The 15,215-nt window shown below is 36.1% G+C and overlaps 1 protein-coding gene across 2 annotated transcripts in view; it reads left to right on the forward strand.

The window, feature by feature from the left end:
- The window catches only part of COL9A1 (collagen type IX alpha 1 chain), a 90,050-nt gene that overhangs the window by 65,140 nt on the left and 9,695 nt on the right, over positions 1–15,215 (forward strand). For both annotated transcript variants that reach the window (XM_003926342.4, XM_003926343.4), the window contains 5 exons: positions 1,299–1,331; positions 4,678–4,824; positions 5,023–5,077; positions 6,815–7,003; positions 13,956–14,033. In XM_003926342.4, the coding sequence (XP_003926391.3) occupies positions 1,299–1,331; positions 4,678–4,824; positions 5,023–5,077; positions 6,815–7,003; positions 13,956–14,033 (502 nt within the window). The remainder of the gene's footprint in view (positions 1–1,298; positions 1,332–4,677; positions 4,825–5,022; positions 5,078–6,814; positions 7,004–13,955; positions 14,034–15,215) is intronic.

Genomic DNA, 15,215 nt, shown 5'->3' on the forward strand with positions numbered 1-15,215 from the left:
ATATTTCTTATTTTCTGGACACCGTTATCCTCACTGCCTTCTTTAAGGGTTATGATGTTTCTCCTATCAGCTAACTAAAGTCTCCCAAGATTGCAGCCAAGATCAAGTAAAACAGAGAGGAACCACTGCCAAATTGATAGAAATGGCTTTAAACTTTTGGAGAATAATAGTGTTCCCTTATAGATGGTGAATCCTCTGTGGCTTTATGTCTAGACATTCAAGATGATTCTTATATGACTGTAGAAAATCTACAAATAATAGTGCTCTATCATGGAAACAAAATCGAAGTTTTATTATAGTTAGAAATCTGTGACTCATGAATCTGACCAAGTGTAATCTCTTTAGTCTAAAACCCTCCAAAGAAGTGACCTTCATCTCTAGAGGAGGCCACCGCCTAATCTCCAGGAAAGGAATACAAATGAGAACAAGTTCTCTGCAATGCTGAAGCTGCTTGGTTTGCAGGCTTATCATTATGGTCTTGACACAAACTAATGTGACCTAATGTGGACGCTTATGTTTTGGTCCTTTGGGATGGGGTAATAGATTTTTCAGAAAACAGTTTTAGAGGGCTTATAGGGCAGGAAAAAAAATTCTAGTAATAATGTTTTATTTTTCAGGATTTAGAGCTAATATAAATGTAACGTCTAAATTAGTCAAAGCTTCCCAACTATTAAGTAAATTCACAAAAGGATTATTCCAATTTTATTTTCTGTTAAAGTTGTTCATTTTATAGGGTAAGGTGATATTTTAAATCATTGTTTTGTAGTGGAGGTAAGCCAATATGCCAACATGAGCTGAATTTATATTTAGCATCAGTGGTAGGAAAACTTCAAGGTTTTTTTTAAAAGCATAAAATCACGCATATTTGATTTAAATTTCATTTTGGGTATGACTTTTAAATACTGTTTGACATATAAAAATGAAGTCATCTGGTCTAGATGTCCATGGTGTTTTATAAGAGAATGCTATCTTAGCATCTTTTGCCTTACACATTTTTAATTCTCGACATCTAGCTTTGAGATCTGGATGAAACCTAGGAAAGCTTTGATTCAGTCCTTTTATTTAATAGATAAATTAGCCAAAGGCTGGGAGGTTACATAGCTTAAAAAGGGTCAAAGAGTTAAGTAGTGGAACTAAGATTAAAATCCAAAATTGGAGTCTAATATTTTTTGCAGTCCCAGAGATAATCTGTTCACGGTTTTTTAATATTTTAGCAGCATAATAACTTTTAAAGTGCTTTCAGGAAATTATCAAATGTGAACACATTGTTCTAATATATTTTTCTTTTATTGATTTAGGGAGATATAGGATTACCTGGCCCAAAGGGATCTGTAAGTATGATGAACAGTACTGGTATAAAAAATTAAAAATATTAATAAAGCTGTAGAATATGTAATGCTCTGCTTTATGAAGTCATTACATAAAATTCAATTCTTAACGGATTTACTTTCATGGAAATATCTTAATTTTATACTTTAGGTAATAGATTAATCCAGTAGAAAAATACCTCATAACTGTATAAATGGATTTACCTTTTGAACTAATCACTTAAAAGGAAGTTTTTTTTTCATATTTGTAAATGACTCAATGAATATTACATGGTTATATCCTAATGTCCCTCCCAAATGGGTCATTTTCAAAGAACTGACATGTGCTTTTTGGTGACAACAGTGTAACTGAATTTCATTGGCAGTTATACCATTGAAAAATATTTCAGTAATTGTCTTAATCTCTGGTGTGTTCTAGTTGAGGAAATAAGATAGAGGAATAATGCATAAGAAAATACAATAATTATTAGAACTAGAAAATGATCTTGTTCATTTTTTCATTTTACAGAAACTAAACTGGTGTCCTTAGAGATTAGATGTATTCAGAATTATAGAATCACTTAGTAGGAAACCTGAGATGACTTGCTAATTGGAAAGGAATTCATGTCTAAAACAATTAGGACTATAATAAAGTATAAGGATTAAAGATGAAGTTCAGACTTCAAACTCAAATGTCACTACTGCCAGCTTCCATCAGTTTCCAAGTCCTTCTTGCTTCTGGAGTCTCCTCAACTCTTCTCTATCCCTGCTCAACATATTATCCTCATGGCAGCCAATGTAATCTAGATTTTTTAAAAAGATAAAACCTACTGTGTATCCTTATTCTTTTTAAAACTACTTGAGAATAAAATTAGATTCTTAGTGAGGTATACAAAGCCTCTGATGAAGTGTTCTTTCCTCCACAAACCTCATCTCCTACATACTTAGAACTTCATTCATTTGCAGTTCTTTTTACATGCTGTTTTAACACCTTGTTCTGGTCTCCTCTTCCTCTAGCTACCTCCTATTTAAGCATTTAGATCCATCTTCAGCTTCACTTTCTCCAGGAGGACCCAATCAGACCTGGTTACAGTGCCTAGCCTTGGGCTCTTTGCAAATGGCAGAGATGAATATTATTAACATTGTATTAATTTACCTGCCTCTAAACACCATGTCTCAAGTTTCAAGTAACATTTTTATGCCTAAGAATTTTAACAGAAATCGTTGAGGATTGAGAAAAATTTAGAGTAAACCTCGATTGAGTTTGGTAATAGAAATCCTACTTCATTATCTAGACATAGTAATGTTCAATAGAAAGAATTCAAGCTATAACAAAAGAAAAGTTAATGAACCATGCAGCAGTCAGAATAAGTTAATTGCATTCTAATTTGTATATAATATTATGAATTAGACCTTGATTCATCTCCTTCCCCACCTGTGTCTTACCTGACCCTGCCCATGTAATATGAGTGAAATTGACATCTACTGTCCCAGAATCAGGGGAAATTGTTACTAACACGAAGACTTTCACTTTCTTCATTGATTTCAGCATAAACAAAGTTGTGAAGTAGGAAATGTCTGTAACCTGATTTCTGTTTCCACATACCACTCCTCAGTTGAGGAATTATTTCCCAAAGACCTAGGGTCCTGGCCATATTGGCCCTTAATCTCTTCATTAGGAAGTTCCCGTCTCTTATTGTAGCAGTAATTCAGTAACTACCAGCAGGATAATGCACATCGACTGGTCTCCTTTGTTTTCTGCCAGTTATTTAGTGTATTTCTTAGTTCATTGTGTCTTCTTTTACAAGTTCTTTCAGAAATTGTTACAGTTTTGCACCTAGGCACCTGACAATGTTGCAGCCTTCTATATAAGATACCTTTTGCTTATCCTGTTGACAGTCTTTCAGGAAGTCCTTTAAACTATAATTTCTTCATAGAAGCAATTTTGGCAAGTTGACTTAGATGAGTATCAATTTCTTTTGCATCAAGATAAATTGGAAAAAGCACATTTGCTGAGCTTTATTTGGATGCGTCTAGTAAAAGCATTGCTTCATCACCTTCTTCAGTTTAAAGCATATGATTGTTTGAAAAAGCCAGCTTTTTCTAGATAAATGATGCATATGAAAAGAAGGAGGATTAAATTGCTTTATAAACATTCATAACTTGAACACTAGCATTCCCTTGCTGCCTCCTGTTCTTTTATCTTCTCATTCTTATTCTGAACAGCAGCAGTACATGGGAGCTATTCTGCCACAAATTCTACCAGAGGAATTTAACGCATTTTTAGTTTAACAAAAAGTGAATTAATTTGGTCGGTCTCTTTTTAAAACATTTACTGTAGATGAATCCTTTACATGCTTTTAGTGATCTGCTTTCAGCTAAAAAAATCTAGCGTGTATTTGCCTTTGTGCTAAGGAAACACATGGTTTATTTTAACTTCTTAAATATTTAGGCTTTTAACTTCCTTGATACTTAAATTGTTAACTTTCTTTGGTGAAATATTTTAAATGTGGTCTTTTAAGTGCACTGATTTAATTTAGTAATTCTTGGATATACCTAGCATCTTCACATTCTCTAAAAAAAAGTTACAAGGGATGCATAACTTATGTTCTTGGAACTATGTTTATTTTACGCTTGCTGCATTAGTGATATACAAAGTAGCATATTTTGTAGGAATGCAGGGCTGTATGTGTAGCCAGAAAATGTTATCAAGCTTATTGAGAACTAAGTTACTTTTAGTGAGTAAAGTATGAAGAATGTAGTTTTTAAAAAATGTAGTAATCCAATAAACATTTTGCAAGAATAACTATTCCCCAAAGAAATACTATTATTATTATTTGAGATGGAGTCTCACTCTGTTACTCAGGCTGGAGTGCAGTGGCACCATCTTGGCTCACTGCAACCTCCACCTCCTAGGTTCAAGCAATTCTTCTGCCTCAGCTTCCTGAGTAGCTGGGACAACAGGCATGTGCCACCATGCCCAGCTAATTTTTGTATTTTTAGTAGAGATAGGATTTTACCATATTGGCCAGCCTGGTCTTGAACTCCTGACTTTATGATCCACCCACTCGGCCTCCCACAAATGCTGAGATTATAGGTGTAAGCCACCACACCCAGCCAAAAGAAAGTTACATTAAAAGTTAATATTAAAAGTTGAACTAGATTTCTAAGAGATGGATAAGTTGTGTGGCATTGTGTGTCTTCGGCTTGCAGTAAAGGTAAAGGTGAAGGATTTGTAATCTCTGAAAGAACATCTGTTTGGATGCAGAATGCAGGAAATCCTGAACCTCATGGAAGTGTTTGTATGAATACGAAGCAGGCACATTCTTTATGCTTAGCCCTGGTTTGATAGTGTGCAATTCTGTTCCAGGCAGGTAATCCTGGGGAACCTGGCTTGAGAGGGCCTGAAGGAAGTCGGGGGCTTCCTGGAGTGGAAGGACCAAGAGGACCCCCTGGACCCCGGGGTGTGCAGGGAGAACAGGGTGCCACTGGCCTTCCTGGTGTCCAGGGCCCTCCGGTGAGTGATGGGCAGCTTCTGTGTTTTCCCTTTGGAGGCTCTATCCCACAGTAGAGGGCTGGACCAGGCATCAGCTTCTCAGCAAGTTCTCTTGTAAATCCAGCCACCTGCCTCCTTGCAGTCTGTCAGTTTACAATTTAACAATGTTCTGTTTATTATTTCATGCATAAACTTCCCTTTTTTTCTTTTCTGTCCCAGGGTAGAGCACCGACAGATCATCACATTAAGCAGGTTTGCATGAGAGTCATACAAGGTAAGTAAATTGCAGTGATTGACTTTTCCACCATCAACTCTTGCTTCTTAAGATTTTAATCCTTATAGATATGCAAGGGTAGACAAGAGTGACTTTTGTATCCCTTAAAGGTAGGATCTTTACAGTAATATTAATGCCAATTCTGTTTTATATAACTGTTGGCATCCACAGTAGTTTATAGCCCATACCCTCAATGTAAAATATTACCTTTCTGGTTATCCTGCTCTTTTTTTTTTCTTGGTCATGGGAGCTAATTTATAACAAAGTACACACACACACTTTCTTCCTTTGGAACACAAATTCTCAGTTGTCTGTCCCCCTCCTTGACACCCCACCACTTAGTGTGTTCCTAGCACCGACCTAGGCTTTATCTATGTTTTGTGAGAAGTAAATGAGGTTCCACACCCATGAGAAGCATAAGGACATTATCTGCATTCATGTACACATATGTCAAAAAAAATCAATAACTAGCATTTGACCAAAATTATGACACATTTCCATACTTGTTAACCCTTATCTAAATTCATCTGTAGCTATGGCAATTGTTATTTGTTTCAGAATTGGTCTATTTGTAAAAACACATAGAAAATGAAGATGTGCAAAAACACCCTATAGCTGAGAAGTTCTGTAACACTGGAACCTGCAGTCACAGGACTCTGGTGTAGCTAACTTTGTCATGAAGAAATATTCTTTTGTATGCTCAGTAGACAGTCTAGCTTGTTTAGGAGACTTGTGAAGTCTTCCAGAACCAAATGGGAATGAAACGTTCACTTCTATGTTTGAAAAGCAATATAGGTCTCTTCATTGTAGAGATTTTGTCTTGAAAGTTTTAGTTTTAAACGTTACATATCTAAAACATTATGATTCCACGCAAACTGTTACTTATATAGGCAAATTTAGAATTCTCACATTTAAACAATTTAAAAATGTTGGGTAGAAATTTGTTTCCATTTCATATTCTCCTTTACCCTCTAAGTTTAAAAAATATTACACAAGAGTATTTCCCTCAGAATGTTTTCATGGGGAGATTTTCTTGTATGCCATGGCTTTAGTGGATGATTCTGAATCTATTTAATGGTTCCTGAAAAAGCCCACACAGTTATTCATTTTTAAGACTAACTGTGACCATTCCCAAGAAACAAGTTACCTTTAATATTTGTTGTCCACCCCAAGCATGAAAAAAACTTCGGAGAAGCAGGATTTATAAGAAGCTATTACTCCTGGGGATATTTCAGTTTATATAATATCTTCAAACTAGGAATGTGAGGCAAGGTCTCAAATGGGGTGTCTGAATATTAATTCTGGACATTGTCCTTGGATTTTAAAACTGTCTGGACATTTGCTTCCACCTGTATTAAGAAACTCATTTTTCTTCCCATCCTGGGTTTTCAGATACCCAGCCGGGATGCAGGTGACATCCTTCCAGAACACCATTCACCCCAAAGCCGGCAGTTTTTTTTTGTAAATCCCATCCTCTGCTACCTCCATCCCCATGCCCTGACTCTGTCTCAGAAAAACAGGACCAAATATACCCAGGGAGAGCTGCATCAAACAGCACCAGTGAAGCTTCCTGGCAGAAAGTCCACGAAAAAATTATCCAACTTTATTTATTTCTTATCACTAGTTTTGAAGGTCTGGTAACATTTAGAAAAAAAGGCATTTGGAATACTTCTCTTTTCATTAGAATAACTTTTATGTTTCTGACTCTTCTGGGTTGTTTTTTAAATTCTCTTTTAGAGCATTTTGCTGAGATGGCTGCTAGTCTCAAGCGTCCAGACTCAGGTGCCTCGGGGCTTCCTGGAAGGCCGGGCCCTCCTGGCCCTCCGGGCCCTCCTGGAGAGAATGGTTTCCCAGGCCCGATGGGAATGCGTGGCCTTCCCGGCGTTAAAGGGCCCCCAGGTGCTCTTGGTTTGAGGGGACCTAAAGGTAAGTCATGTTGCCCATGTGGAACTGAAGAACACAGACTGCACTTTTTTCAGATGTATGATTTGTGTCTGAGCTCAAGGAATTTATGTTTTACCAGTTTCTGAATATTCAGTAAGATAAGATGTATTATTCTCTTTTATAATAGTGATGGTGAAGATTCAAAAACTGTTATATAATATTCTCTTGACACTGCTATACCACAACAGTAGACCAAATACTGGAATTAAAGTCCCCTGTCTTTTAGTTCTGATCTTTTTCAATTACACTCTACCTCAATCATGGTTCAACACAAAGATTATAGTATCTGGTAAAGGATCAGTCAGCTATTTTCTTTTTTTTTTTGAGACCCTATAGTCATTGTTGAGCTTCTCTAACATGGATGTTTCTTATTTAGACTAACAAAATTTGTTAGCAGGATATAAGAAAAATATGAATTGGAGCTGCCTCCCTCTTTTTTAAAAATGTGACATTGGACGTTTAGTTTTGATGGATTTTTTCCCAGCTCTGAAGTATAATCTAATGTAACTCCTTCTTTAGTAGGTAAGATAGTTTGTTTCTTTTATTTTTAGTTAAAACAAGTTAAGCCTTTGCATCCAGTATTTTGCAGAAAAATGGAGTTGTGAGTGTGTTAGGTACTCAGCAGGACTAGTGGAAGAACTGGTTGCCTCATTTGGAATTTGCTAGTTGAAGGGAGTAAGCATCAGCTGGGGGTGTATGTGCCCTGGATAATTTACAGAAAGGACTAAATAAAGTGAGTAGTTTCTATGCTATGATGAGTGACTGTCAGCTTTCTTGGCTACTTCAGAAAGATACGGCATCAGAAACAAGAGAGGGATTTTTTTTTTCTTTTTAAATAATGCAGTGCTCCAATTAGGGATAAACATTATGGTATGAATGGTCAGAGGACAAGCCTTTTTGGATCTATAAATGAATTGTTGATGCAGTTGGCTAGCTAGACCTTCCACTGGAACAATTTCTTTCTTTTTTTTTTTTTTTTTTGGCATGTGCAGAGCTTCATGTTAAAAAGTGGGCTCTAACTGGGGCCTCTTGTAAGGCTGGCATAATTTCAAAGCTTTGGGAGGCTGGACAAAATCAAACAGAGTGCAAACTGAGGGTAGAGTTTTTCTTAAAGAGAACGGAAAGTTTTCTTTGAAAGTGTCACATACCTGTTCATCTTCATCCTGCTTTCACCTTCTAGTTCAGGAACTCATGCCTTAGGTGCTCTCTTAGTCCCAATTCACTCCGTAAATGATTTCTAAGAAACTCTGCAGCCTTGGGTACATTGTTGACTTAGCTGCATCTGTTGTGCTAAAGTGGGTGGATGACGATGACTCGGTCGTTCCTGAGTTCATTTTAGGGTAGTGGTCCTGAAAGAGCAATCCCCGGAGCAGCGGTGTCACCAGGGACCTTGTTAGGAATGCAGATTCTCTGGTCGACACTGGGCCCACTGAATCAGAAACTCTGGGGCGGAGGCCTCGCTGTCTAGTTTAACAGCACCTCCCGGTGGTTCTGCTGCACCTGGTGTGGAGCAATCGTCCATTTTCCTACTGAAAAGGAATGGCTTATAGGGCCTATATACATCACAGCCCTATTCTTTGCGTAACAGGAAGTCTCCTTGGGGCAAAGCTTAACTTTGTTTGAGCTAGTAACATAACTTTTCTTTAAAAAATGAGAATGTTGATATCACTTACAAAGCTAGGACAGTCTAAAGCTGCCTTTGTCAGCTTTGCCTGCACATTGGAATTGCCTGAGGAGCTTAAAACCACCAACTCTGGAACCCATTCCCAGAGATTCTAATTTGATTGGCCTGGGCCTTGGGATTTTAAAATATTCTCCAGGTGATTTTAATGTGCGTCCAGGGTTCAGAACTACTGTAAACAATGGTGAATTGTTTGGGGAAGCTTTAGCAACAGTGAATTGTGGCTGGGTTGGTTTGGGTTGGCTCTAGCAGATGAACCTCAGTTTGAAAAGAAGAAAAGTAAATTTCTACATTTGGAACTTGGAAAATGTCTCTTGCACTAAGTTTATTCATCAAGCATAGCTGGATCATATGAGGTATTTCCTCTTAATTTTTCTTCAGTATTCATGACAATCTGTAATACGAAATAATAGCATTCTCTTTTTTCCAAAGGATTTTTTTCTCCTTACCCTCCTCCACCCCTTTCTCATTATCAGGTTCCTTTAAAGCAGTATCTTCTCTCACTTTAACTTCTGATAACTAGAGGTGGAGGTAGGGAGGAGTAATAATTACATTTTAAAAATCAATTAACAGTCATACTTTTGTAAATGTATGAGTTTAGGTAGCTGAAAATTATGTTTTATTTTAACAAAGTTAATGTTTGTAACACCACATACACTAACAGTATTTGTTAGAAAACATACAGCTTTGTAATAGCCAAGGGGTTACAGCTGAAATTTCCCCGAGAATAAACACTCCACCATTTTGAAACTTAAATTTTCAATTAGAGGAGAGATGTATTTCAGTATTGCTTGTTGGCTTTTTCCCCCCTCCCTGGTAAAGAAGGGAATTATGAATCTTGCTTTACCATGTAGTCACTTTGAGATTCTTTTTCCAGAGAAACTGCTACCGAAATAAAAAACGAGTTTTATTCTTAATGCTTTAACAGTTCAAGCTATGTCTATGTCACAGTTTTTCTCCTAGAAAATACTCCAAAGAACACAGAACATTTTTGCTAGGAGCTAGTATAAATATGTCTCAAATCATAGTCAAAGCTTAGATTATATCTACCAGTTTTCTGTTTTTCACTGACATGGTTTACATGATATTATACAAACATGTTAGGGCTCAGGCCCCAAACATGAGAGATATCTAACTGGTCTTATGTTCACTTCGCTTGGTATTAGTCTTTTGTGTCATAAATATTAGTTTTAAATATTCACAATTTGGATTAATTTTAAGTCCCTTTGGATTAATTTTAAGCCTGTATATTTTTATATATTTTAGTGTGAATCAAACAGACCCGGCAATATGTAAATGAAGGTTTGAGAAAACACACATGTCATAATTATGACTAACCTTTCTCAGTGATAATCTGTTAACCTGGAGATAGAGCATCAATTATAGCTCGTGAATAAATGAAATAAAAAGCAACTATAGAGCACTGGGAATTTCCTCTCGTTCATAATGAGCTGCTTTTCTGCTCAGGCTGTGTATTTTTCTTTATGCCTTATCTAACGCTTATAAGCTCTTTATGCATATTTTTGGACTGAGGAGGCTAACAAAGGTGGACCTTTAGTTCTCTGAGCTGTTTTTTTTACATCTCAAAATAAGACATGACTGGGGTTTGAAGCAGTAGATTAACCTTGTCAATAGAACCAACCTGTATGCACAGTTTGCTGTGGAGTAGCAGTTTGCAGAATGGGCTCTGTTTTGGAGCTCATCTTGTTTTTCTCTGACTGATAACCAAAAGAGAGTATCACAACAAAGACACTGGTCTTATTCCTTGAAGCAACATTAAAAGTTGGTGTGGTTTCATGCTAGAATGCGTAAACAAGTTTAGCTTTTACTATCAGTGTAAAAGCCACACTTTGTAATCTTCATGCCTTATCTTTAGAAAATGTGGCACATTTAGAGTCTGTTCTTATTGCCAGCCTCCAGAATTATAGTGATATGACACTAAAATTACAAAGTTAACAAGAATGCTTACACCATTAGTTTATAAAACGTTGTCATATCTTCCTAATATAGTAAGGCCATATTGATGTTAAAAAACTAGTTTATGTAAATATGAGTTCAACCTGAGTTCAATCCTTCATAGTATTTATATAAATTCAAATTGTTTTGAAACGTAGTTTTGAAGTGTGATAAAATGTAGTTGATCATAAAAACATTCATATAAAGACATTCACAGCTAAAATCAAAGCATGGTGGCTAAATATTCACTTCAAAATTAGAGATCTTTGAGTATCTGAGTGCAGATGGTTATACAGATATTTTTTTCTGTTTTTGTTGTATACCCGACTTTGTTTTTAAAATTATAACAAATTTAACTTAATATTGAATGAGGCTAAGCTGATGCAAATGTTTGGGCAAAAATGGTATGTATAGAACTTATTGCAAGATGCCATTACATTTTTTAATAGTGTAGTAGAATAATGATGATATACTGTGCTACCAGGAAAATGGGATAATGTCTTTAACAAAGAGCAACAGAAGTCATTTAGGACCAGTTAACTAAGGCGTTAAGGCATTTTGTTAATGAGGCCAGGTTGCTGAGTTTGATCTTTTCAGGGGCTGGGATAATTAATGCAACTTTGTTTTGTGGCTGCTAAATCCTCAATTTTGATCAGCTGTCTTGTAAATGTCTTGCAAATACACACGGTCGGTTGCAATTCAAAATGTATTCCCTGTAAACAATGAATTAGAAGTGAAATGTAGACACTGACAATACACGTTATGTTTTTCAGGTTAATTTATATTTCATAATATTAAATTTATGCTGTTCAAAATTTAACGATGTATGAAAAGGGTATTTAGTGAGGTTTCTCTCCCACCTGCCTCGTTTCTTTTCTCCTTCCCGCTGGGTAATTACTATTCATTTCTTACATATCCTTACAAGCAAGGATATGTAAGGATACATGAATATGTATTTTTTCTGCATCCTTTTAAAAATGAATTATATTGTACTTTAGCAATAGTTCTGGAACTTGTCTTTTTCATTGAACAATATGCCATGGAGATTATTCCCAAGAGCTTCCTGGATGTTCTCCACAGCTGCATGGTGTTCCATTCTATGAAAGTACCTTAACGTATTTAACCTTTTAATGGACATAGATTGTTTCCAACCTTCTGCTATTACAGAAAGGCCTCAGTGAATAACATTGTACATATTTTACTTTTGTATAAAATAGCAGCATATACTCCATCTCTATCTCTATGATGAATTCCTAGAATTGCTGGGTAAAAATTTTCATAGCTATTGTCAGATTACCCTCCAATGGGATTGTACAAATTTGTACTCTTATCAGCAATTCATGATAGTGTATTTTTCCACACTTGCTCATATGTTTAATTGAATTTTGAAATTTTTTCCAATCTTACACGTTAAAATCTTTTAAAAAATATTTCACATTAATTTTGTTATTAGAGTTCAGGGAATTTTTCATATATTTAAGAGCCATTTTAAAATTCTTTTAGTGACCTGCCTGCTCATGTATTTTGGTCATTATTTTGTTGTGTTGTTGGCCTTTTTGGATTGATTTTAGGAACTTTTCATATTTTGAATCTTAATAAAAAGGCCAATCTGAGGTTGTAATTCTCTCTTGTTTTCTTTTGGTTCTTAACACTTAAATATTTGATCCATTTGTATTTTATCCTGGAGTAAGGTGTGAGGTATAGATCTAACTTCTTTTCCAGTGGACTACCCACTTCTTCCAGTGCCATTTACTGAATTGTTCAACTTTTCCTACTTTAAAACACCACGACTGAGACCAGCTCAGTCACAGAGAGTGCCTTAATTCTTTCACCCCAGGCAGCAGTGAAAGAATTAAGAAACACAGAGAGAGAGAGAATACGAAGTGGTACTATCAGGGAGGCAAATAGCCTTCCGAGCTGAGAGCTCCTCAGAGTTGAGAGCCTCGAGCAGACGCTGAACCACCTCGTGTTTATTCTCCTGAACAGGTGATTATTATTAACAAACAGGTGTTCTGTGTTTTCTCATAGCACCAAGATAAGCTAGGCAGGCAGCTGGTGCCTGCTTACCACTGATCACAGACAAACAGAAAGTCTTCTCCACGAGGGAGCAAGGGGGCAGGGTCCCATATCCCGTGCTTAAAGAACTTGTTTAACTGGCGTATGATATTCATATACTGTTTACTACTTTAGAATGCCCCAAGCACTTTTCCACTTGGGAGGCCAGCTCGGTTTTCCTTGGTATCATTCTCAGCAAACAATATAATCCTCCATACACTCAGCACACCACCTTCATTATAAACCCAAATCCTGTATGTATTTGGGCCTGTTTTTTGGGCTTTCTATTCTGTTTCACTGGTCTGTGTATTCAGGGACCAGCACCACGCATTTTAGTTGGTTTAATATCTGGTCAAATTAATTCCCTTCATGCTGCTTTTCTTTTTGGAGTTTTTGGGGCTTACTCTGGCTTATGTGTTTTTCTATACAAACTTCAGAGTCTTCTTTTCTGGTTAAAAATGGGTCTGTATTTTTATCATGATCATGATGAAAATTCAGCTTGGGGAGAACTGACCATTTTATGAAGATGTGATTCTATTTAAGAATGATTTTCAAGTCATCTGGTGTCCTTTAGAAATGTTAAACTTTTTGTCATGTTGGACTTGTCTACTTCTGATTAGTTTTATTCCTCGTTATTTAATAATTGTTAATATGTTATCTTTTTTATTGTCTTATTACTGGTTTTCATATTTATAAAATTGTAATTTTCATATATTGATTTTTACCCTGCTCGTTGGCTGAATACTGTTTGTAGTTTTTGAGTTTTCTAGAGTTTAAACGTATATATATTTATAGCTCCTGAAAATGAGATAGTTTTAACTCTTCAAACCAAATGTTATATAATAGTGATAAAGTAGGCATCATTATATTGTTCTGATTGTAGTGGAACTAATTCTTGTGTTTTCCATTAAGCATTATGCTAGCTTTTGGGGTGAGACAGACATATTTTTCATATTTAGGAAGTGGCCGTTCCTATTTTATTGAATGTTTTATCAAGAATTCATGTTCAATTTTGTCAAGTGTCATTCCAGTATCTATGGATATAATAATTTGATTTCCCTCCCTTAGATCTGTTAATAGGATAAACTTGATTTTTGTCTTGCTACATACTCACTACAATCTAGTATATGCCAACTACATGACCTTTTGATTTCTGAATTTTAGATTTGCTTAAGGTTTAAAGATACGGAAGTTTATTTTTATAGCTGTGTAGAAAAGTAACATTTCTTTAATGTAATGCAGGTGACTTGGGAGAAAAGGGGGAGCCTGGCCCTCCAGGAAGAGGCCCCAAAGGTTTGCCTGGAGCTATAGGTCTCCCAGGTAAGTGTGTTATGCGGCTGAGAGGAGGAGGTAGTGAAATTAGTAGCAAATAGTCTGAATTGAATAAAATTTTAAAAGAATTGTTATTTGATCACTTAAGCATATTAATTATTCACAATGGCTAGCATATTTTTCAAGACCAGCTTTAGTAGAGTTAAATGATCTGTAAATCATATCTGTATTTTTTGTGAGAAAATAGGTATCAGGATTTGAAATATTAACTTCCTTAAATAGTTGCTTCAAGAAAAATAGTGTCAAGGTTCAGGCACAATCTACTTGTTATTAAATTCTGAATAAATTGGGTCCTATTTATTTCTAAAGCAGGTGATAGTTTCCTAGATTGTTTTTTTAATTCTAAAATGCCAGAGGAACAGGAAAATTAACCTGTTTTTAACCTCTTGCACAATGAGTAACTGAAATTTATTTTAAAAGCTCTCCTTTCAAATACCCAGACTCTTTAAAATCCCATATCCAAAAAAGAAAAAAAGAAAAAATACAAAACTGAACATTCCTACTCATAACCACTACGAGCCACACGCAAGCCACATATCACAGCTGCGTCAGCTGAGGCGACGGGGTAGCTCCTGTGTGAAGGCCCAGATTCTCTCACTGGGCCTTCTGTTCTCTTTACACACCGGCTACCCTGTCACCAGAGTCCAGGTCAGAACACACTCATCCCCTGGGAAATGACTTACAAGCCCAACCACAGATGCAGCATAGCAGGGCCAAAAGCCAGTTCAGTTTAAGGGCATGAATGATGTGCAGCTTTCCTGCAAACCCTCTCTTACTGGGCAAGGCAGTGGCTTAGGAAGGCTCCCAAAACCCTAGGTGTCTCTTGCTGAGGAAACTTGAGATGATACTTGCTTCCACAATGGTTTGGAAAACTTGGTTTAGGGAAGTTTAGGAAAAGAAATCACAGTTTTCTAATTCTGCCGGAGGCTGATGTATTTAATCATAGCTACAATTGTAGCCAAAAACATCACTGCTTTCCAATTATCCGTTTCATTGCTTCTGGGGATTGTGTTCTCATTAAAATTTATTTTAAAATCATGAATGTTTAGAGATAAACACTGCCTTTTAAAACTGATTCATGGGCTTGTCAAAATGTTTTCACAAATTGATAAATTTTTATGATTGGAAATGGAAGATTTATGATTAGAAATAAAGGGAAAATCTGGTTTA

Source organism: Saimiri boliviensis, chromosome 4 (genome assembly GCF_048565385.1).
Source record: "Saimiri boliviensis isolate mSaiBol1 chromosome 4, mSaiBol1.pri, whole genome shotgun sequence".
Lineage (NCBI taxonomy): Eukaryota > Metazoa > Chordata > Mammalia > Primates > Cebidae > Saimiri > Saimiri boliviensis.